Source organism: Heliangelus exortis, chromosome 4 (assembly GCF_036169615.1).
Source record: "Heliangelus exortis chromosome 4, bHelExo1.hap1, whole genome shotgun sequence".
In the NCBI taxonomy this organism is placed as follows: domain Eukaryota; kingdom Metazoa; phylum Chordata; class Aves; order Apodiformes; family Trochilidae; genus Heliangelus; species Heliangelus exortis.
Genome location: NC_092425.1, coordinates 41,206,302 through 41,231,132, shown reverse-complemented (window position 1 = coordinate 41,231,132; position 24,831 = coordinate 41,206,302). Strand labels below are relative to the sequence as shown.

The 24,831-nt window shown below is 40.2% G+C and overlaps 1 protein-coding gene across 6 annotated transcripts in view; it reads right to left on the bottom strand.

Annotated features, from left to right (window-relative positions):
• Window positions 1-24,831, bottom strand: part of KIAA0232 (KIAA0232 ortholog) — a 66,340-nt gene that overhangs the window by 23,283 nt on the left and 18,226 nt on the right. For 3 of the 6 annotated variants that reach the window (XM_071744014.1, XM_071744012.1, XM_071744013.1), the window contains exons 2-3: window positions 23,597-24,103; window positions 11,057-11,194 (exon numbers count right to left, since the gene is read on the bottom strand). In XM_071744014.1, coding sequence (XP_071600115.1) covers window positions 11,057-11,194; window positions 23,597-23,827 — 369 coding nt within the window. In that variant the 5' untranslated portion in view covers window positions 23,828-24,103. Of the gene's footprint in view, window positions 1-11,056; window positions 11,195-20,337; window positions 22,756-23,596; window positions 24,104-24,831 lie in introns of those variants that run through there. The other 3 variants (XM_071744015.1, XM_071744017.1, XM_071744016.1) reach the window with 3 other exon arrangements.

Genomic DNA, 24,831 nt, shown 5'->3' with positions numbered 1-24,831 from the left:
CATCAATTTCAAGCAATCCAGGGATTTTTTGCATGCACGCTCACACCCCTGGAATAAATTGCAGGAAATGTTCCCAGAAGATATTAAATCTATAAATCTAGTTACTTCTGAAATATTTTTATACATTTAAAATAATCACTTTAATTAACTGTGAAGGAAACAATATTATGTACACTGAATTTTTCATGCACCAGGAAGAGTTGCCTGAGTTAACAGTGGGCTCTGGCTTCTGCATTCTGAGAGTTTTTGGTAAGAAGCTCTGAAGCTTGAATTCCTCCTCTTGAATTCCTGATGAATAACTACAATTCTTGTTGAAATTCATCTCTCCTCAGTCACCATCCAGGAAAATTAACAAGCTTTTCCTGAATTGGATCAGAAATGTTCATGTAGCACTCTTATTTTACAGTTTTTCTATGAAACTGAGAACAGATGTGGTCAGCAACATTTTTTGGTTTTGTTGCACTTTTACTCCCTGCTACCCAAGCATGAGGTCTGGTTATGGCTCTCTAACTTCCATCCAAAAAATGCCCTGCAAATAGATATATATATATATATACTCTCTGCTCTGCACATCTGCACATGTGCAATAGCAAAAATTCAGGATTAAAAAAGGAAAAAAAAAGGAAAAAATAAGGAAAAAAAAGGAAAAAAAGGGAAAAAAAGAAAAAAAGGGAAAAAAAGGGAAAAAAAGGGAAAAAAAGGGAAAAAAAGGGAAAAAAAGGGAAAAAAAGGGAAAAAAAGGGAAAAAAAGGGAGAAAAAGGGAGAAAAAGGGAGAAAAAGGGAGAAAAAGGGAGAAAAAGGGAGAAAAAGGGAGAAAAGGGAAAAAAGGGAAAAAAGGGAAAAAAGGGAAAAAAGGGAAAAAAGGGAAAAAAAGGGAAAAAAGGAATAAAGGAAAAAAGGGAAAAAAGGGAAAAAAGGGAAAAAAGGGAAAAAAGGGAAAAAAAGGGAAAAAAGGGAAAAAAGGAATAAAGGAAAAAAGGGAAAAAAGGGAAAAAAGGGAAAAAAGGGAAAAAAGGGAAAAAAGGGAAAAAAGGGAAAAAAGGGAAAAAAAGGGGAAAAAGGGAAAAAAAGGGAAAAAAAGGGAAAAAAAGGGAAAAAAGGGAAAAAAAAGAAAAAAAGGAAAAAAGGGAAAAAAAGTAAAAAAAAAAGGGAAAAAAGGAAAAAAGGGAAGAAAAAAGGGAAGAAAAAAGGAAAAAAAAGGAAAAAAAAGGAAAAAAAGGAAAAAAAGGAAAAAAAGGAAAAAAAGGAAAAAAAAGGAAAAAAAAGGAAAAAAAAGGAAAAAAAAAGGAAAAAAAAGGAAAAAAGAAAAAAAAAAGGAAAATAAAAAGGAAAATAAAGTAAAAAAAGTAAAAAAAAAAAGAAAAGTAAAAAAAAAAGTCTGGTAGCCAGTATTTAGAATGAGCTTTGCACATCTGACACACCATAGATACATACATAGAAACAAACAAACAAAAATAAAAAGGGGGGAGAAAACTATCATCATCAGCTTATACAACAGAAATGGAAGGTTGTTTTGGGGGGTTTTGGTTCAGGCTTCCAGCCTAACATATGTTCCTAGCTTGCCTCCAGAAGCTTTGAACTGCAAATATTTGCTAAATATGGCTCCTTACTTCAGGCCTGTGAAGCATCAGGAAAATTCCTTGCTCCTCATTAAGCTTTTGGAAAAGACAAAAGGATTCCACTTAATTTTACTTTAACGAGTAAAACACTTGTTTGCTCACGGGTTTTCCCAACTGAATTGTTTAGGTTGGAAGGAACCTCTGGAGATCAGCTGCTCCAAACCCTTCTGCTGAAGCACAGAGCATCCTCCAGACTCTCCTTTCACATAACCCGAGGTCAGACAATTTAGAAATTGAAGCCAATTAATCTATTTATGCTTTGAAATCATTCTTTCCCCAGGTCAGGACTCTCCAGACAGAGGTGGTACTCTGCCTGTAGTGTACCAGGACTGTTTTCCTGGCATGTAGCCTGTCACCAAGAGCAGGATTAGGGAGCTGTTCCATATGAATCAGCTGCTCAGCCATGTGAACTGAATAAGGCACAAAATGTGATTCATTCCAACTCCCCATCTATTTCTGTATTTTGTAGGATGATGAGAGTGAGATAAAAGTCTAGGGTTTTATTTTCTAGCATTCTCACACAGTGTAATTCAGCTGGGTACAAATACTCCCCAAAGAGGTGTTCATGACAGAGAGAGAGACTCCCCCAAAAAACTAAAAAAACCCCTAAAATATAGCCCTAACTCCAAGATCATCACTACACAAATGAATGAATAAATACAAAATGACCATGAGCCAGCAATGTGCCCTTGTGGCCAAGAAGGCCAATGGCATCCTGGGGTGCATTAGAAAGGGGGTGGTTAGGAGGTCAAGAGAGGTTCTCCTCCCCCTCTATTCTGCATTGGTGAGGCCACACCTGGAGTATTGTGTCCAGTTCTGGGCCCCTCAGTTCAAGAAGGACAGGGAAGTGCTTGAAAGAGTCCAGTGCAGAGCTACTGAGATGATTAAGGGAGTGGAACATCTCCCTTATGAGGAAAGGCTGAGGGAGCTGGGTCTCTTTAGTTTGGAGAAAAGGAGACTGAGGGGTGACCTCATCAATGTTTTCAAATATGTAAGGGGTGAGTGTCAGGGAGATGGAGTTAGGCTTTTCTCAGTGGTGACCAGTGATAGGACAAGGGGTAATGGGTGTAAATTGGAGCATAGGAGGTTCAAGTTGAATATCAGAAAAAATTTTTTTCCTGTAAGGGTGACAGAGCCCTGGAACAGGCTGCCCAGGGGGGTTGTGGAGTCTCCTTCACTGGAGACATTCAAAACCCACCTGGACACGTTCCTAGGGGATGTACTCTAGGGGGCCCTGCTCTGGCAGGGGGGGTTGGACTAGATGATCTTTCCAGGTCCCTTCCAACCCCTAGGATTCTAGGATTCTATGATTCTATGAAAAACCCATTAAAATGTGCTTATTCTGTGCAGAGTTCAAAGGAATAAAACAAGGTTCCAGTTTGCCTGATGGGATTTTCCTCCAGTATAGAAACTAAGAAACACTAAGAAATATTTGGAGGATATATTTGGACAACACCTTGGAGTAGTGTGAACCCAGTGACATCTTTATCTTTTCACTTGAACATGTAATGATTCCCAACAAAGACACTGCCTAGTCAGAAAAACAAGTTTTGTTTATTAATTCCTCTTTTAGGGCTTATCAATACTTGATCCAAGCCACCTTCAGCAGATGTGTGACCTTAAAATACTCATTTCCTAACAGACAGAGTTAATACCACAAAAATCCAGCAATACAACAGCAAGAGCTCTCCAAGGGGGAGATAAAAATACCTTCTTGCAGCCCTCTGAGTCCTGTCTCCTGTACTGAAACAGCAATAGGAAATTTAAATTACACCTCTAGGCTCAGATTTCAAAGCTACAATTCACTGCTTCATACCACACATTCTGAGAGAGATAATAGCACATGTTATTTACTAAATCAAGATAAAAGAGGTCAACTACCTGCTCAAGCTCACTTAAAATAAACAGACTATCCCTAAATGTAGGTTACTGGAGCAGCTAATCTGATTTCAGTTTATTTAAAACTTAATTCTTGTAGCTCCCTCCCATAGAGGGCTTCATGGAGATAAAACCAAGAAGGGATAATTCCTCCCTGGAAACCATACTTTTTGATTACCATTTATTGCTTTTAAACAAAAAAATGTTGGCTTCAAAGCCAGAAAAGTCTTGCAAAGACTTGCTGTCCTTGTGAGCTCTGAGATTTCACTTCATCCCTTCAGCTTGCAGGTGCTGAATGTCTTTATTTTTATTCCCAGTGACACAGGAGGAAACTCCTGAATCTCTGTTCCCACCAATGATGGAAAAGTTCTTTTCTGCATCAAGTGAAATGAAGAAGGGACACTGGAAATTTCCTCAGGAGGTACTCTGCCATTTTCACTCAAGTCTGCTGGTGCATTTGATAAGAATTTATGATGTGCCCCAATTCACCTTTTTTATTAAATATTATTTTTGCACATTAACCATAATCAATAATCTCATTAACCATAATCATAATCACACAACCACTGCCCAGGAGAGCTCTGTCTCTGGGCTTTCCTGGCATTTTCACAGCCATGGTTGTTGTGTCAGAGCCTGTGCTGCCTTCTACCTCCCAGAGATGATTTTGCAAACTTTCTGCCTGTCCCAGACTTAGCAGAGAAGCTGCTCACCAGAGAATTCCCTTGCCCCATTTTGCTCCTGTCCCTGCTGGCAGCACAGGGAAGGTGAAACAACTCTCAAACATCCTGAACAAGAACTTGCAGCCTGCAGACAAAGTGATCCAGGCTATGGGAGGCACTTAAAGAAATAAAAAATCAGCATTTATTGACTTTTGATGGCAACTGAGAAACCAATGACACACAAAAAAAGCTATGAAGCACCTTGTGTGTAGGCAAAGCCCTCAAAAAGAACTCCTCCAATTCAGGATATACTTTTTCTGTATAAAGAAAATTCAGAAAAAATTGAAATAGTTAAAACTTTGTCAGCTTCTATTAAAGTTAGTATTATACTCAGCAGCTTTAGCAACCTGACGAAAAGCTAATTTAATAAATTAAATTATTTCTTTCAAGTGGTACTACAAATGAAATTATTATTTACTACTTAAATGCCAAGGTCGTAAAGAAAAAGAAATTGATTTATTGTAATTGTTTTACTCTCTGATGGTCACCCTGGCAAGACACATTAATTTCAGCTTTCTGTATTGTACCCAAAGTTAAAAACCAGAGGCTGATATTGTTTTCCAAATTCAATACCACTTACCCAACCCAGAATATGAATGCATAAAAAAGGAAACTTTTGAAGCCAAAAATTATATAGAACCAATACAAATTAAATTATTGTAGAAAAGCAATGACTGGTACAGTGTTGGAGAATAAAGCTACCATCCCAAATTCTTAACAATACATTTGTGCCTGCAAGTGCTCTGGTATAACAGAGGTATCAGAAGGGTCATAATCCCCCCTCATAATTCAGAACAAGCAAAGCCAAAGCTCCAGGAAACAAGATGCCACACTTGACTGAATTTCCAAGAAATTACTGCTAGAAACTTTCAATAATTCTGCAGTGGTACCTCCAAGCAGCAGGTTTGTCCTGGTGTGGGCCAGGATAAAGGTGATTTTCTGTCTTGTACTTTTGCTTTTAGCTCAGTCTCTTGTAAGTAGCTGCACTTGCTGAAATTCCCAGCAAGTTTCTCAGACAGTGTGTGTTTCTAGGACTGATAACACTTGATGTTTAGAGTTACTGCTAGAGACTGGTGTGCAGAGCCAAGGCCACTGCTCAGCTCTGAGGAAAACATAAAGAGGTCCCACCTGCAGCCTCCTTTGGGGAGGAAGGGACAAGATAGATGCCAGAACTGACCAAACAGAGGATTCCATCCCATACACCTCATCCTCAGGATAAATTTGAGGGATCACGAGGGCCAAGCCATCGATTTCCTGCTTCCAGCTTCCTGCTTCCTGCCCTTCCTGCCTTTCCTGCTTCCCTTCCTTCACCAGGCATCCTGGAAGGATCCCGTCTGTTCACCTGCCTGTGGTTCTGATCCATTCCAGCCTGGATCTGTGTGTTCCTGCCTCCAGTTCCCAACTGCTGCCGACTCCAGGAGTCCAGCCTGGACTTTCCCAGGGCTGCCCTGCAGCCTCGGTGGTGATGTGAGAGCTATTGGGGGGAAGGGGGGAGGAATGTGGTATCCATTTTCTTGTATATTTGTATAGATTTAGTAATTTTTCCTATTTATCATTCCTGTTTCATTAAAGTTGTGTAGTTTAGTTTCCAACCCATCAGTCTCTCTCCCTTATTCTCTCTCCTTTCTTATCAGGGAGGGGAGAGAGATTAATAGAGAGCCTCTGGTACTTGGTTTAATTGCCAGGACAGTGTTAAACCCTAACAAGGTTCTTAGAACAGTGGGATGGAAGGCACTGCTTGCTTTTGACAAGCCTGGCAGAGTGGTGCTCTTTCAAAATCCATTATGGAATGTTACCAGGCTGGAATTCCACATGCTGTACACTGCTTCCTGGGGCAGGCAGCAGGTTCTGAGAGCCTGGTTAGCTGATAAATGGACCACAGGGGCAGAACTCCACTGGGATGTGGCTGTGGAACTGACTGGGGGAGGTAAGGCAGGGAAATCCAGAACCTGGGAGATTGGCTTCATGAGTGAAGATTCCATGAAATAGATTCCTTTGCTCATTCCTAAAATGTCCTCATCCAGTTCAGCAGAATTCAGACACAGCAATGGCTTTAAGTGGAACTCCAGCACCATCTTGGGGTGGAATTTCACCTATAATGCTGCCAAGTGTTCAGTGAATAAAAACTCTGTGTGGTGCAGGAACTGCTGAAAATTTGGTTGCTCCATTGAGCAATGCAACTTTGAGCAGAAAAGTTGGGAGATAAAGGGTAAGGAAGTTTGGCTTTATGGACAAGCAACAGCAAGAATTTCATTTTTGGTAGGGAATAAACCCACTGGAAAGTCTTAGGTGTATCAGTCTCAGCAAGTAACCTCTAATTCCAGTCTTGCTGTGTCCACCCTACAACAACACAACACAGGTCAGTTTCTAAATTCTGACTTTTTTTTACTAAACTTCTGAGTCTCAAAGATACTGCTGTCAAGTCTCCTTAGTCAACCCCCCTAAAAGTTTACACTTTCAGAATGAGGTTAAGAAAAATTAGAAAAAAATCTCAGAAACTATACATGAACAAATGGACCTTCTAAGTTTCAGGTGTACCAGACATGAATCAGAAAAGCAACACCAAAAAAAAAAAACCAAAAAAACCCCAAACCAAACCACTAACCAAAAGAAGTCGTTCAAATGAAGTCTCCACTCAAGGTCAATATTAATGAGCTTTTTAAAATGTGAACAATTCTTCAGCAGATCTTTAAAGTGCTATTTAGACTCTACTCAAGTGTTCTGGAAAAAATGCACTTTAGAAGGGCAGTGAGAATAACAATTGAGTTATTCTCATTATTAAAGGACTTGTCTTAAAAGTGCTTCTCACCATCATTCTGTCTTTATTTTCAGGCAACTTGCCACATACCCACATTTGCCCTGCTTCTGGCTGTCTCTGCAGCCAAAGATTCATATGAATATGGACAACTTGAGACACCAAAAAGCTTGTCACACAAAAAATACTGTTCTCAGCATGGTCACACAGAGCAGGTACAGTGTCTGTCCCAGACTTCACCCACAACATCCTTTGCCACTGCAAGACACAGCTTCCCTGACCTCTGAGACTCTGTAACTTAAGAAATACTTTCAAAAAACCCACCAAACCAGGCTTTCTGAAGGCAAATATTTATTTTCTGCACCATAATTAAATCCCAGGTTTCTGCCTCAGACAAGTATTTAACAGCATTACTCTGTTTAGTAAGAGACAAACTGACCTCCAACAAAACTGTTACCAAATCAAGCACTCCTAAGGAATGAATACCATGGAAGTCCACAAGAAACAAGATTAAAAAATATTAATTTCAAAAAATAAATGGAAGACTCTCCAAACAGTTATCAAGTTAATTTTCATCTCATCTATTGCATGACTTCCTCTCCCCATCAAGCATTGAAGTCATCACCCATCTGAGGGCCCTGGATGCCAGGTAGAAGGGGGAAAGCAGATTGTCTGCAGCTCCTCAGCACATTACTTGTCTAATAAAATATAAATATCAGAATTATGGCACCTGGATCTCTGTCATATCCTATGAAGAGTCAGAGAAGTTATTATTAACCCTCAGTGTTCTTTTTATTTCTGCTTCGAAAATGGATTAGGCTGTAAAATCCTAAAAATTGGTGTTTTTTGGATTGATTTTGGTTTGGTTTTTTTTGCTTTTTGTTTGTTTCTCTATGTATTCTTTCTACAAATGCACACAGGGTAAATATTCTAAGCATTCCATTTAAACACACACACACACATATATATATATTTAAACACAATATACTTAAATTTAAGTAGACAAAGCCTTTTTTTGATTACTCCAAGTATTGGAGCTCCCTCCAAACCTTGCTTGCCCCACTGCAGTGCTAAGGGTGAAAGAAGGGAGGCTGGAGCAGGTGTCCCAAACCTGTGTGAGGATATTGGAATCTCCATACCCACCTACTTTGAAAAAAAGGATCACAGAAGAGAAGCAAAAATATAAGCAAGCTCCAAAAAATGCCCATGTGGGCTCCTGCCAGAACCCTTGCAAGAAGGAAAACCTGTGAGAACAAAGCTGCTAGTGGACATATTTATGAAGACCTTAATGAATGTATCTGACTTTTATCTGACAAAAAAGTAACTCTAGGAATAAACATTTTCAGATTATTCAGGAAAGAAAAAAAAAAAATTCAAGCAGCGCTGGAAAAAAAAAAAAAATATTTTTTTGTACCTCAAGGGTTTTTATAAATGCTCCTCACTCATACACCACCCAATTTTGGCTATAGTTAACAGAGTATTTTTATCTTTTTGTAGAGATGAAACCATGAAACTTGCATGGAGCAGCTTGAATGCCTCAGCAGAAATAATATTTTAACATTATGTTTCACAGTCCAAAAACTACTGATCATTCCCATTGGATCAGCACACAAACAGGAACCTGCATACACAGGAAATGTGTTTGAGAAGCAGAGATGTACCTTAAATACCTCACAAGTATCATTAGTATCAAAGCAGGATCACCCTTTCCCCAGCTCCAGAGTAAAAAAAATAAGAAAATCTGTATTTCTTTTATGCAATACACATACTAAGCTACCTATAAAAGAGCTTTAAGTAACAACTGTTTATTCAAAAAAGGTTTAAAGGTTCCACCCTGTGTCTGGAAACACATTTAAAAAAATGCTGAGCTGTAATTTCATAAAGACACCAGCAGTGCAAGCTCAATTTTCTGAGCATGCAAGAGAGGTCAAAGCAGCCCTGAAATAACAGAAGTCTCCAGGTTGTGGATGAGAGGTTAATGCTGAACAACCAAAATCTGACAAGGTGGCAGCCAGCAGTCAAAGGAGGAAGTTTCCTGTCCTACCTTTCAGGTCCCACATCTTTTTATTTGTTCAAAACTTTAGTTGGACAGTTTTTTCCCTCCCTCTTCCACTTTAGCAGCCCTCAAGTAGAGGCAGACCAGGGATTATTAATAAATTTACCTCCTTCCTTTTTCTTTTCCAGTGGATTTCTCCATATAATGTAGGTTTAGCTCTAAATGATGCCCCCAGATTTTCAGCTCTGTGAAGATGCATCAGGAGTATTTCTAAAGCTAAAATATGATCAATATTCCTCTGGTCTAAGGATGAGGCTGCTGCTTTTTGTTGTTCATAAAATGAGTCTATAAAGGTGGCCATATCCTCAGGAAAGACATTAATTCTTGCAGTGCTTTCTTCAAATTAACTTTCAGAGCAGTCAGACTGCTGACCTCAATATTCTGTAATTAGGAGAGCAAAGGAAATTACCAACAAAATGCTATTTTGTCTCACTTTGTAAGGATGATAAGCAGTGGGGAAATGGGAGCTCAGAAGTCTCCCAGTTAGTCAGCACTTCTGTAACTGAACAGATGCTCGAGCAGCTCAAACAGAAAGCTGCTGTCTGATGGGAATAACCACAGAAATCAGCCCCACTCCCTTCACTACTCTTGACCACTTTCCTGGCACAAATGCCTGTCCTACAAATCTGACCAGGAGTCTCTCCCCTCAGCCAGGTTAATATCAGGAAATTAATCACAGAATCACAGAATTGGCTGGGTTGGAAGGGACCTCAGAGCTCATCAAGTCCAACCCTTGATCCACTCCCGCTGCAGTTCCCAGCCCATGGCACTGAGTGCCACATCCAGGCTCTTTTGAAATATCTCCAGGGATGGAGAATCCACCCCTTCCCTGGGCAGCCCATTCCAGTGTCTGATCACCCTCTCTGGAAAGAAATTCTTTCTCATGTCCAACCTAAACCTCCCCTGGCACAACTTGAGACCTCTTGTGCCCTCTTGTCTTGCTGAGAGTTGCCTGGGAAAAGAGCCCAACCCCCCCCTGGCTCCAACCTCCTTTCAGGGAGTTGTAGAGAGTGATGAGGTCTCCCCTGAGCCTCCTCTTCTCCAGCCTCAACACCCCCAGCTCCCTCAGCCCTTCCTCACAGGACTTGTGCTGGATCCCTTCACAGCCTCCTTGCTCTTCTCTGGACCTGCTCCAGCACCTCAATCTCCTTCCTGAGCTGAGGGGCCCAGAACTGGACACAGGACTCAAGGCTGAGCACAGGAATGTTCTGTCTCCACTCAGTTCTCCACAGAACCACACAAGCAAGCACCAACTTATCAACAGGGATGCTGGATGGAGCAGTGATGCCAGCATTTTCTTCTCAGATCAGAGTATTTGTAGCCCTGAAAACTCAAAGAGAGACCTTTCCATTCCCGCTGTCTGAAAAAATCTCCCCAAAGAGCTTTGATCACCCTGTGCTACAGATTATTTTTTTTTCCTTTTAAACATTTCCTTCCAGTTCTCATTTTCTCTACTTTTCCACTGAGCTACAAGGGATCTGCTGCCCCTGGGATCTTCCTTCACCTCTCCTCACCTTCACCACTCAGTGCACTTCACCTCCACTTCCACTCACTGATGCAATCTGGAAAATGAACATTTGCTGCTACACATTGCATTTTATTTAGCAATTCTGGATTGCACACAGAGCACACCCAGAACAAAGCTGCTTTCTGCCCCGAGATTTCACCCCTTGCTGCTCACACACGCCACAAAGCAAATGTAGAATTTTAAGAAATACCTTGATGCAAAGTTTTGTGGTGATTTCAACACAAACTGGTGCATTGCAGCTGTCCCTGAGAAGGACAGGTGAGGGTTTACAGGAAGGGAAGTGTCACACCACATGGCACAGAATAATTTGTGAAATCCTGCTGCCCAAGACACAGATTTCATCATTTCCCATTGAAAAATAAAAAAACTCGGAGAGAACTCTTGGGGAATTTGCATTTTTAAGAAGCCAAAAAATTAAAAGACAAGCAGCACAAGGTAAATATATCCAACATAAAGAAGGGCATAAAGTCTGAAGAATCTATTAAATAATCCAAACTTACTTCATCAGAAGCAGAGCGAAGACACTGGACAGCAGCCTGTTTTTTCATTTCCTCTAGTGTTAAATCAGAGCACTTTTTCTTACTCTTTCCCCATTTCTTGTAAGCTCCCTTTTCCCAGCCCAGGAAGATGTCATTCTCCTAAAATCAAAACAAAGAAATCATATTATTTAAAATACAGGAAGGTCTCAGTCCCATAGCAGAACAGGCCTGCAAGTAATTCACTGTTCAAGATGCAAACATCCACACCCTGTCTACTAAAAACCACTTGCTGCTGAATTAAAGATCAGTTTGATTACAGAAAACTTGAACCCACTCTTCAGAAAAACAAATCTATTTTTCACAGGGCATGGAAGCTACTCACACTTCAATGTTTTCCAACTGCAAAGCATATCCATAAAGATCATTTTAGGGCCAACTTACAGTTGAATGTATTACTGTCATTTACACAAAATATGTTAAGAGAGTTTCACTGAAATAATAAGGATGAAAAGCAAATAATTCAGAGTTAGGATGAGTGTGAGGACACTATGTATCTGTTTTATATTGCTTTTCAGAATTTACAGCATTTATTATCCAACTTGCTTATTTTCAGCTGTCCATTCACACACATATTCACACGACTGCCTGTGTTCACCTCAAAGAAATATTTGTGGCTACCAGGAAAATAATTTTGAGCTTTTTTAATGTATCCTGGTCTAAATCACCTTCTGCTGAGAGATCCACCAGCACGTGGTCCTCTCCAACAACTCTGTTTCAGCTTCTAATAAATCCAGGCTAAGGCCTAACTTCATTTAAAGCAGTTCCCAGTTACCCACCGCTTCAAAATAAAGTGAAAAAAAAAGAAAAAAAGGTTTCTGTGCAACCTTGCATCTTGCAAGGGTAAGATGAGGGAAAAAGGGGGTGGAGTGGGTCCAGTCACCTTCAGAAGCAGCCACTGGCCATGATTTTGCATGACTGAGTCCTTCAGGGAAGAGTAGAGCAATTTTTTGGAATTTATTTCTCATTTAAGTCTCTTTGGTCACCAAAGCTGGGGAGATGGATTTTGTTCTGAGAGAAGAAAAAGTTGCCAGTCACTCTGGTTTTCCTTATACTTTGGCAGGATGCCAGTGGGTCATTTAAAACCAAAATTTTTAACAGACTACTGTTCTGGTCTTAGAAGGATTAGAAGAAATAAGAGGGGGAAAAAAAAATTCCTTTAGACACAATGAGGCTGAAACCCCCAGCAGCTTCCTAAATGTCTCTTGATAATCCTGGGAACAATGTGGTTCATCCCAGAAAATCTGGCAGAATCCCCTCATTTCTACCTCTTTAGACAATTCACAAAAATTTATTTCTCAACAGAGGCTCCTGACCACTGCCTGCCAGTTCCTCACACTGCCTAAGTTAAGTTTTATGGGGGAAAAAAAAGTTGAAAACTTAAGGTTTTGAATGATATTTTTTTTCCTGGACAAACCTGCTGATTTTTTAGCTTCAGGTTTTACAGGATAAGAAACCACGATGGGTGACAGCTACTCCACATCAAATTCTGAAGCTGAAAACCCTTCCATGAGCTGCAGTGTTTATTATTTAAAGTTTACTGAGGACCTTGCACTGCCTGCACAGGTATCAAACAGCACTTCCACAAAACACTATAAAACCATGAAGGAAAAAAAATAAATCCCTACACATAATTCTTGTGCTATTATCTGCTGGAGCCAGATTCTAGCTGAAACAATAAATAAATAAATTTAAAACAAGAGCAAGAAGCATCACAATAGAATGGGTAAGATAAAAGAAAATATTCTATTTCCTAGAGACAGATTGTAAAACTTGAGTGTTGTGTGACACACAAACTGAGTGAAATTCTGCTTTTGGGATGTGAACATTGACTGAAAAAAAAACCCCAAACAACAAAACAAATACAATCCAAACGGCTTAAATTAATTTCCTGCTTTTTTTTCCTCTTTGTCTCCAGTGGTCAGGAGCCTGTTAGTAGATCTACTCCTCAGACTGGAAAACATTAAGCTCATGACAAACAGGAAAGGAAGCAGCCCAGCAAAATATTCTGTATGCATGAAGGCAAGTCAGGCACTTACTTCACATGGAAAGAATCACTAAGAGCCTCTGTCCTGATGCCTTCATTTACCTTTGTTTCCTGAGAGAACTGGGGATGATCTAAAAATGTCTATTTTAATGCAAGAGCTCTACCAGAGCTTGGAATTTTCACCCTTCTGTGGAGTGGTCACTGAAGGTTTGGTGATGGCTGTGCCAGCCCAAGCCCAGGGTGTTAAAAACTCTGCACACACACAGAAGGGGAACTGAAAGATGGTTTAGGAAATACTGATATTTCCAACAGAATGCCACTTCCTGGATTTTAGCTGACAATCAGGCAGCATTAAATAATTATCAACAGCAAGCTGAGGCCATCTGGATACTGGAAAAATTAAAGTTTGGATGTCTGAACTGCTGTTCAAACAATTCCTCAGAGTGCTGCTGTGCCTGCCTACCCAGAACTGGGTCATTTTATGTGAAAGATTTTTAACTGTAAAGACACTGAAAGTACAAACTTTCATAACTTAAATGTGGCTGAAGAAATCCTGATGAAGGAACTCTGGTCTTTCTGCTCATGCTGCCCCAAGAACTTCAGTATCTTGGTTAAGTCAATCCTGAATGAATCCAAAGGTGCAGATTTTAAAAAGAGATTTCTAAATTGTTTCTCCTGGCCAGTTACACAAAAGCTGCAATTCTACCACTTCCCTCCCCATTACCAGGAAACTGGAGAAGCAAAAGAAAAGGTTGGAAGTGATTCTTCCACTTTTGTTTGTTATAAAGATACCAGAAAGCAACTACTCGCAGGAAGACAACAAATGTAACACCCAGTGGTAAGCCTGAAAATTATTTTCCAGTTCACAGTCTTCATAAACAGCAAAGCTGTGTTCAAACATACTTGAAGAATCTTCTGGATTTCAGAAAAGTCAAGTTCACTGCTGCAGAAACACCACAGAACTCAAGGTCCCAGTTTCTATTCAGGTAAGTAAAGAGGCTGAAATTCTGCCTTATCAGCAGAACACCCAGGAAAAGTAATCAGATTTAACAACCTCACCAGCAAACTCCCCAAATGGGAAAATCAAATCAGCAGAAAAACTTGTTTTTTTAAAAGAAAATATATTTTTTTTTCCCCTCTTAGAACTTCAGGGAAATTGATTCCCTAAGATTCTCCAGCAGATTCTCCTGGTCTCTTCATGCAAGAGTTTTTAAAGCATTGATGTTTAACTAAATCCAATGTTCACATAGACAGATATTAAAAAAAAAACCTCCAAAAACCAACTCTTGATATGTTTGGAGAGGCAGGGAATGGAAGGGAATAGCCACAAATTATATCAAAACCAAAACAGGTATTTACAAGCTTGATGATTCTATGGCTCTACGACCTCCAGGAGCATCTCCTAGTGGAGAATTTGGGGCAAACTACAGCAAATCCCAAGTGTATTTCCCCTTTAAGATTATTCACAAAGCAGGCTGGATGAATACCTTCAATGTTCCCTGAAAAAAAATACTTCCCTTAACCCCGAGTTGGGAGAAACTCTCAGAGATTGCTTAGAGCCCCAGGGATTTAAGACACCTTTTCATAATGGCTTTTTGTGACAATCTGAAGAGACATTGCACCTCATTATAATTAAGGAGAAACCTCTAATGATGGGCTCAGAGACTCCTCAGAGGCTGCCTCAGACTGAGCCCAAGATGTGAGATAACAGAGGGGAAGAACACACAGCAAGAAGAGGTTCTGCAGACACCTCAGAGAGCTGCACAAATCTCCCTGCCAAAAAAATACACTGCCACAGAATGAACTAGACTGGAAAATATTATTTTGTGTTCTATAATGACTCCAAAACCAGGTAAATCCTGGGCAAAGGATTCATCTGAGGGTTAGAGGACCTTAGTGCTGCTGTCACCTCCTCCTTACCCAACCATCCCAACCCGGGCAGTGGGACTGACGCCACACCAGCCCTCACCCTGCTCCATCCCCAAGGTGCTGAGGATGTGCAGGGTGGGCAGAACTTTACCCTTGATCCAAACCAATCAATCTGAGTATCAAATCCTGGCCAGGAGGTTTCTGTCAAGCATAAACTCTTGCTGGTGATGCTGCCAACCTGAAAGGGCAGGCTGTGTGGTGTTCACTAATTAGAAGTTGCTCTGGGCTGAAAGCAGGCAGAAGAAACTTGATCACACCCACTCCCAAGAGTGAGAGAACATGTAAATGCTGCATCTGTTGAAATCCTACATTTGGTGAGCAGGCTGCCTGTAGAGTTTTCCCATTAAAGTAAAAGCAGAGAATTCAGCAAGACTGGAGCTCCAGCTATGAACATAATTGGACTTGCACATCTCCCCTACGTGGCAAGCCAGGAACTCAAAAGTGCCACGAAACAGCCCAGGTAGCTGAAAGAAACATTCCTGGAGAAGCTCTGCCACAGCATTTGGGGTTGCTCTCCTGTGTTTAGGGATGAAATTGTGTGGCAAGCATCAGTGACCCTGACCAAAAAAGCCAAAAGTGCCACAAAACAGCCCAGGTAGCTGAAAGAAACATCCCTGGAGAAGCTCTGCCACAGCATTTGGGGTTGCTCTCCTGTGTTTAGGGATGAATTGTGTGGCAAGCATCAGTGACCCTGCCCCATGGTCAGATTTCAGAGAGCCCAGGCAGCACCCAGCTGGGCCTGGAGACAAGAGGGGGAGGAACCATCCTGCAGTGATGCTGAAACACCACAGAGATGGCTGCAAACAAACCCTGACTCTGCCTTTATTTACCTGGCACTTCATTTGCCTTCTCTGCTTTGCCTCCTGGAAGCCTTTGGGAGAATACATGGGCAGCCAAAAGCTCTGCTTTTGGTTCTGCTTGCACAGCTGTGATAGATTCACCATAACCAAGGCTTAGATGCTCTTTAGGAAGTCACAAAAGATTAATATTGTGCTTTTTTAAAAGCAGAAACTAATAGCATTTTACCTTTGTTACACAGATGTGCCTACTTTAAATAGGATAATACCCAAGGTGGGTACCACAAACCTCAGTTTTCTGTCCTGAAATGGATGCTTCACACACCCCAACAGCCCTGTCTGCAAAGGAACCAGCATTGCAACATCACCACTCACTTGGCACAAAGTTTGGAAGCAAAATTTCTCAGATAACCATGGTCCTCGAGAAGAAATGCTTTTCTTTTGCACTTCTGCTGAAGCTGACTGCCCTGAAACTTCTGCAGTTTGCCCAGTCCAGGGCAAACTCATCAACCCTACATCTAATATAAAGGCAGAAGAGAGCAGTTACCTGAGAATTAACACATCAAATCTCAATTAAAAATGAATAAATTAAAAGATTTTTTTTTAAATAGTAAGAAAGAAGAAAAAAATAGAAAAGTATAAGGAAAAACATGGAAAAAGTAGAAAATAGAAAAGTAGGAAAAAAAATAGAAAAGCAGAAAAAAAGTAGGAAAGTAGAAAAAAATACTAAGTCCCCCAGAGCCACTGCCCCAGTTTGCACTTGAACTGCAGTGGTCAGAACTGTTCCAGGATCTTTGGCTGGAAGCTCCTGGAAAGGAACCCAACTGGAACAACTTCATCACCTGCAAAACATCTCCTGGTGCAGCTGCTTCCCAGAAACCAAACCTCAGGTGCTCTCCCAGGACACAAGGAGCCACATCCCTGCAGTTTTCCTCACCAAGATTGTGTCCACAAGAATTCTGTTCCAAATAGGACAGACCCACTCTGAGGGGATGGGCTGAGTTTTCCTCTATGACCTTTTAACTTAGCAATCTGAGCTTTGACATGAAACTTTTTTATTAATAAGTAAGCTTTATGGGCTTATTAACTTGAGGATGCAATACTCAGTATTTTCCTAAATATGAAAAATCTGCTCTTTCTTCTGTTCACACACAAGAAAAAGAGGGGGGGTTATTCCCAACCCTGCAAAAACACATTTGAACACCCTAAAGACATCAAATTCTAGAAAAAAAAAAAAAAAAAAGTACAGACAAAATCTTGCTCTCACAGCATCTGCCTAACTATTCTTTTTACACATACAATTTTTCTCAACTTGAATTTCACATACTTAGTTAGGGTAATGACTCAAAAACTGAGCTCAGAACATCTGAAACCAGTTCCTGCAGGATTATGGCACAGCTCAGCAAGCAGCAGCACAAACCCAAACCAAACTAAATGCACATTTTTTGCCTGCAAGAAATTTATTTCTACAGACTGCTGTTGAACTTGGAAACTTCCTGACATGAGTGAAGCAGTTGCACAGCATCACCCTGCTTGAACTCAACTCTCCCCTGCATTTTTTAATGCATTAAAAAAAAAAAAAAATAAAAAAAGGGTTTGGATGACCCACAGTTATTTCTCTGGGATGACAAAAGAGCAGTTGTAATGACACCAGAACCTGCACTGTCATCTTTTGTGAGGCAGCCATAGCAGCCAGATTAACATTTAATACAGGGTTAGTGCAGAACAAAGAACCAAATCCTCACTTCTCCACCTATCTTTAGGTTATGGATGAGATTCTCACTTCAAAAACCAAAACACAACAACAAAAAAAAAAAACCCCAACATTATCTCCTCCCTAAATGTGGAAAAACAAAATGCCCATTCCTGGGAGAGACACCCAGACATCAGGTCCCTCTGCTGGGATAACATGGGATGGCAGGGAAAAAAAGCCCCAAAATCTTGGCAGCCAGCAGGTGCATCCCAAGTGATGTCAGCAAAAGTCCCCTTTTTGTCACCACAACCCAAAAAAGAAGAGTTGGCAGTGGGACCCCCTTTCCAGCTCAGAGTGTTAGGCCAAAAGCATTTTGCAAATATTTACAATTTACAAGAAAAAAAAAAAAAACAAACCTAAAATGTACCTGGGCTGAGGTGTCTCTGCCACTGCTGCTCTTCTCTTAATATGAAAACTACATTTTGGATTTTAAATATGTGCTAATGATGCACAAGCAAGAATAAAAGTCATGATGAGAGAGTCAGAAGTGCAATTATCATTCTAAAGACTTTTTCTGTCCCTTCACATAAGAGATGACCCCAAAGGAACTACTTCAAATCAGCCTATAAAATACTGCAGAATTAAACTCTCCCTCTTCAAACTTGAAAAATCAAAAGGAAAAAAAAATAAATCTCATGCTGGTCACAGAAATCACTGTGGTGCAACAGTTCCTTAACTCTATGATCTCAAAAAATATTTTTTTGAAGACAAAAAAGCCCCAAACTTTTTTTTGCAGATTTTTAGTTTTGAGGGTCAGGAAAAAAAGTTTCCAAAAATGAGTTGACAGGAGATAAAAGCAAAAGAAGAGACTTGCAGTGGAAAGTCTGCATAACAAATGCATTTACACCTTCCTGCTGCATGACCAGGGGCTCACCCCCAAAGCCTGTCTCACAGTGTCTTGCTGGATTTGGGGGTTGCTGGCTTTTGGGGTGGTTTTTTTAAAAAAATAAATTCTCCATCCCTTCAAAAGAGAGAACAGACTGAAGACAAAAAACCCCAAACATTAATTTGTTCTCTTCAGAGACAGCTATGCTTACAAGGAATATCTAAAAGCTACAACACAGGATACTTTACAAACCAAAATCAGTGAAATTCTGTTTCATGAACCATATTTTAAGGCAATGCACACACAATTTAACAATAAATATTAAACAAAATTTATTGTATCACAATCTGCATCACACTTCCCATGTGCAGATACACCTGAACATGTGTAACTACAAATATACTTCCATCTGAATATTTATCTGAATATTTATTTTACTTCCATCTAAATATATTACCATCTGAATGACCCTCAGAAATCTTCAAAGCACCTGCTCTGATTAACATCAGGAAACTCAGAAAAAGGCATTTTCAGTAAAAATTACTCCAGGCTGAAATCCAAAGGCTCAAAGTCTCAAAACACTCAGACCTCCCCCCAAAGCAGTTCTTTGGGTTCCCAAAAATATGTCCCACAATTTGTCAGTAATGCCATGTTTTTTTTCTCCTTAATTTATCCTTGACTTCAAAATAAGAAAAAAACAGTAATAAAATTCAAATGATAAAAGCATTTATACTCAAGAGAAACATTCTGCACTGTGTTACCATCACAGCCTCTCAAGCCACACCAGTTTTAGGTTTTCCTTAACAGATCAAATGCATCTAAAGGGTCATCTACCTCAGATCAAAACACCAGTGGTCTCTAAACATTTTGCACAGAGACCACAAAAATTAAAAAAGCCTAAAAAAGCCCCAAAATCAGCAACCCCCCCCTAGCTCACCTAAAAATTAATGTAACACAACATGGTTTAACAGTAATTTTGACCACACAGACCCTGTGTTAACTTCAGGAATTGAATATTTAAAAAAAAAAAAACCAAACACATAAAAAGTGTATATATTTAGGAGGTGCTACAGTAAATCTTGACAGGCATCTGGAAATTATATATAATCACAGCAGCTCTGGAAGATTTTGGTATCAGAGTGCAATTTACCATCAAGAAGATTCCTTTCTTTCATGATCTCCAGCAGAGCTGAGCAGAACATACCTGCTTCTCAATTTTCTTAATATTTTAATGGATATTTCAGTTCAAATCAATGAGTCAGGAAAAAAAAAAACCTGCAAACACTGCTGTAAGATTTGGTTGCAGGGATTCACTTTCACCTCTGGTTTCTGTACCACAGCCCCACACACAAGTGCTTGCAAAAAAACCCAATACACCCCCTGAAAAAACTCATCTCTTACTGATCTCTAGTTTTGGAATTCTGGCCTGTGCCCAAATTATCCCACCCAACAGGGACCACTCAAGGTGGGAAAGGCATGGAATCAACTCTAATTGAAAAAACAAAATAAGCAAAGCAAAACCAGAAAAAAAAAGCCAGGCGGGACTCCCCTAAAAACAAACAAAAGAAAAGCAAAACAAAGGAAAAAAGAAAAATCCACACCCCCCTTAAACACACTTTATCTTCTATCCACAGGTCACTCCACCTCACCATACAGACAAGATTGGAGGAAGAGAGGTCAAGTAATCACAGCCCCAGAAATCTGCAGCAGAATCAAGACCAGAAGGCATTTTATTACTAACAAACTAGAAGGGAACATCCTGCTTCTTCTAAAAAATAACCTCATCAATCAACACTCACATCTTTTTAAAAAAATTATTATTTTAAGTGTAAACATAAGTGACTGACAACACAAAACCACCAATATCTCACACAGCTGAGTGGGGCTAGTATGGTCAGGGATGTTCTTTTAATTCTTTTTTTGCTTGTTTGTTTTCAATCTTTCTGTACTTACCTGACAGATTCTCAGGCCAGGACTTCAGAGCTCCATGTCCCTGTTGATGACACCAGAACACTACAAAGAGAGCAGGAAGGGAGGGTCCCTGAAGCAATTAAACCAGTGCTCCTGATGTCATCAACATTCTGAGCTGGAGAGATCTTACTGCCCAGCTCAACTTCAGTCTGCAGCCTTCCTGAGGAAAATTATTTCTGTAGAATCCATAAAATGAAACACCCTTCACCTGTCCTCTTCCCCACTCCCTAAAAAGCAGGCAGCAGGGGATGTTCCTATGTGTGATCCCATTATGGTGCTCAGAGACCACTGAATTCCTTCTGACCTGTTCCAAGCAGAAGTCACTGGTGTGTTCTCTGGAAGAAGGGATGGGTAATCATTTCCCACAGGAAGAGAGTTCTGGAAGCAAAGAATCACTGAATCCCAGAACAGCCCAGGTGGGAAGGGACCTTGACAGATCACCTGCTCCACCCTTTCAAGGAAAAGCAATCCTATAGGATTATCCAGCAAGCCTGTCCTAATAACCTCCAGTAATGCAGACTGATGCTCCTAAGGAAGCTGCTCCAAGGAAGCTGTTCTCACTCATTAAAAAGAAAAAAAAAAGAAAAATATTATTTCTTTCTCACATCAAGATGAAGCTTCACACAGCACAACTTGGACCCACTGTCCCTGGACTCTCCATCTGGCTCCCTGCAAAGAGGGAGCCTCTGTCCTGGCTGTAGCTGTCCTCAAAAGCTGAAGAGAAACTATTGCAATAAACACACAATTCCTTCCCTGGAAATTGTTATCTTTCTCAAGAATCAAAGGAATCACAGGGAAGAACAAATTCCTGAGATGCCAAGAACCAACTCTCCCATGGGTATTGCTCTAAATTAAAGGAGCTCAGAACTCACAGGATTTTTTATGCCTAAATCATTTCTTATACAGATGTTTGGCTGCATTCCTCCCTGACTTCTGTGTGGGAATAACAGTAGTATTAGGTTTTCTCCTTTGTCTTTTTTCTCCTTTGTCATCACCAAAATTGGACTGAAACTGCTTATATGCAAAGATCTGCTTTAGAGTACAGCTGTTCTTGCTCCTGAATGACTGAACTAAACCAAAAATAATTTTAAAAAGCCAGGTCATACAAATAAACAGTAGGCAAGCAGTAAAATAAAAACACATTCAAAGAAATACAAGAACAGGCACTTGTGGTTTTTTTTCAGATTTCCTCAACTCTCTACATAAGACATTTTTTTATTTGCAGCCTTTAAGACTGAGCTGTTTGAGAAAGGATTAGGTAAGTTCCACAACACATGCATCCAATCATTATTATAGAATATCACTCCCAAACTAAATTGGAATTAGGTCTCAAAACTTGGAAAGCTGTTACTGGAAGGAGAGGGAACAAATGCAATAAAGATCTGTTATAAGCAGGATGAAATTGGAGGAGCTGGGAAGGAAAATTCCAGTGTCTTGAATTCTCAGTGTTGTTCAGCAGACATTCTGCATGTTTCTACTTCCAGCACCCTCTCAGCACCACAGGTTATGGCAACCCTGTCAGCATCTGGGATTCCTCCCTCTTTGGCTCATTAGGTTCTGATAATCAACTTGGAAAAAGAACAGACACATTCCTTAGAACTCTGCTGTCAACCCACAAAGTTGGGTTGTTAAGGTACTGAAACAAGAAATAAAGTGAAGTTTTCATAATACATTTACCCTGCTTCTTGCAAAGCCTGATAAAAAGGAAACTCACTAAAAAACACACAGAGAAAACATCACACTAAAGTGAGGGCACTTCAGCAATTTAAAACTTCACTGTTATGACTGTTCTCCAAATTGGACTGAAAAGAAAACAAGTCCTCATTTTCCCCAAGGCCACAGGGAAATCTATGAAGCTCCTCTAACTCTGCTGTGGTTTTACTTGTTTCTTTTTTTCTGTCCTTACCCCACATTCTCCTTTCAAACAGGTTTTAGAACTTTATTCTGTCCCCTTCCACACTTGGTCACATCTGACCAAGATCTAAATAAGTCCACTTTTAAGATGTATTCTGCAGAGTTTGTTTTATTTAATTGTTATTATTAATCATGAGGTTGTTCCTGGTGACTCCCACTGCTTCCAGATAAACACCTGCATGTGAAGTTTTCTGGGAAGATTTCTGTGCACTTTGGTGGTTGCTAAGAGTTCAGAAACTGGCAGCACCTGAGATGACTTTTTGTCTGCTTCAGCTTCATTTACATCTATTCCATATTACTCTGCTCTGCTCCTGCTGGATTTGTAAAAATGTAAATAGAAAACAATGGAAGTTTTCAAGCAGCTGAGTAGCAATGTGTGAAGTAAAACCAAAGCAAAAGAGACAAAAAAAAAAGAAAAAAGCCACCAACCAAGAGAGAATTTGCTTTCCTTCCTTCCCACTGTAATCACATCCACCTTACAAGACAAAGTCTATGGTAACAGCTTCCTCCTTCTTGAAAACCCCAGAACTGAATCCTTCCTTCAGAAAACTCCACTATTAAGGGCACTTTGATAAAGGCTGATTATGCAGAAAAATTAAAACTAAGAAAAAAAGAGGTGAAACAAGGACTGAAAAATACATTCTAGGGACACGAATTCCACAGCAAAGGATTTGATATTGCAACATGGAAACAGAGTTGTTCCTATCTGATAGGCAGCTTCACTTTTCTTCCCTGCCCTTTCTGCATGACATGCACAGCACTGCTCCACAACCCTCCTGGCATGTCTTTTATCAAGATTATCAGCATTAAGATTATCTGAGAGGAGATGAATAATGTATGTGCAGCAACGTATTTAAACACTTGAGTACTACAGTGAAAAGTGTTGGGTTTGGGGTTGAATTCCTTAATGAAAACAGCACAAGAATTAAATCTTTGAGGGGAAGTGATGGTGAGCCTAGAAACTCCTGTGTGCCACACAGTTTGCAAGAATTGTTGGTTTGCTGATGTTCCAATATTCAGTTAACCTTATATTGACAGGTACTGAGTGCCTGCAGTTATGGCACAGAGTATTCCACCTGTTAATGATTCTGATGCCAACTGCAGCAATGTGAAAACTTTCTTTTAATTGCTGACACAAGGAGCTAACTCCACCCAGCTCACTTCACCCAACAGATTGGATCCCCAGGTGATTTATCCCCTCCTTCCACCCACACACTGCAAGACACCCACCCACCCCACCCCCCCCAGCTCAGCCAGGCCCATACACAAAACAGAACTGATACAAAAACTCACTTTTCACTGGACAACATCTAAAATGTGTAAATACCTGTTCCTGCAGGTCGTAGTCATAGCTATCATGCAGCAGAAGACTGAGGACATACCGAGTATAAATCATGGCATCAATGCCACACTTCTCTAGCTCTTGTCCCAGCCAGGTCTGCACTGGACCCAAAGCATGTAGCAGAGACATTTCAGAACCAGCTACAGGGCCTGGATAAGAGCTTGAGGAGCTTTCAGATGGCAAACCATCCACAACAACTGTACAGATAGGGCGCATGAATCTAGGTGGCTGGCATCCTTCTAAGGTGAAGCATTTTCTGGAGCTGATATTCCGTCGGGATCTGGAGGGGATTTTTTCACTCCAGTAAAGAGGAGGGAGGCTTCACTTCTAGGCCAATCATTTATATTTCCTGGCAGTTAGCAGTCTAGAGACGAGCATCACTCTTCAGGCATGAGCAGTGAATAAACTAAATCCTAATAGCAAACACATATGTAGATGTGTTTTTTCTACCTTAATTTCACATTGAGGCCAGATGCAAGTCCCCAGCAGGACCTATAAAGAGGAAAAAATGATAAGTTGTGATAAGATGTAGCCAGACATGAATAATATTAAACAGTGAACAAGACACTCAGTGAGGAAAGCAGTCATTTCTCTACTGCTTTGGCCATAATACTATGTACATATTATATGTACATATAGAGAACACCTACTCAGTGTCATTTTGAGAGTCATGGGAATGATTCCAAGTTTAAAGGTGACTTTTTGAATGCAGGAAAAGAGACTTTCATTAAAGACTTCACAACTCCTCTGGTGATTGAAATAGGTTTGAGCTAACTTGATGGAAAGTTGAGAGTTGATTACTTTCATTACCAGCTAAAAGCAAAACCTCCTTGATAAAAAAAACCCACCAATCCCAATCTAAGTTAATTTGCCTGAAGACTCTATGTTTTGCATCACTGAAAGACAACATAATCCAACTGTTTTGAAGTGATTTGCATTTCTGGAACAGAAAAAAAAAAAAAGTGCCTTGCTTATAAAACACTGAATTTATGAAATTAAGCTGGCCAGGAGTTTCATAAATCCTAGGACTACAACGTTGCTATCTTCAGGCTTGGTGATTTTTTTTTTTTTTGCTGTTGTTGGTTGTTTTAAGTTCCAGTGTTTGCCTTGCCTCAGGATAGCAGTGCATTTTAGCACCCAAAATCTGTCCACATTAAAATATAAATCTCTTGAATAACTTAAAAATTTGGAGCAGGACATAATTTTTCAGCGCCAGAATT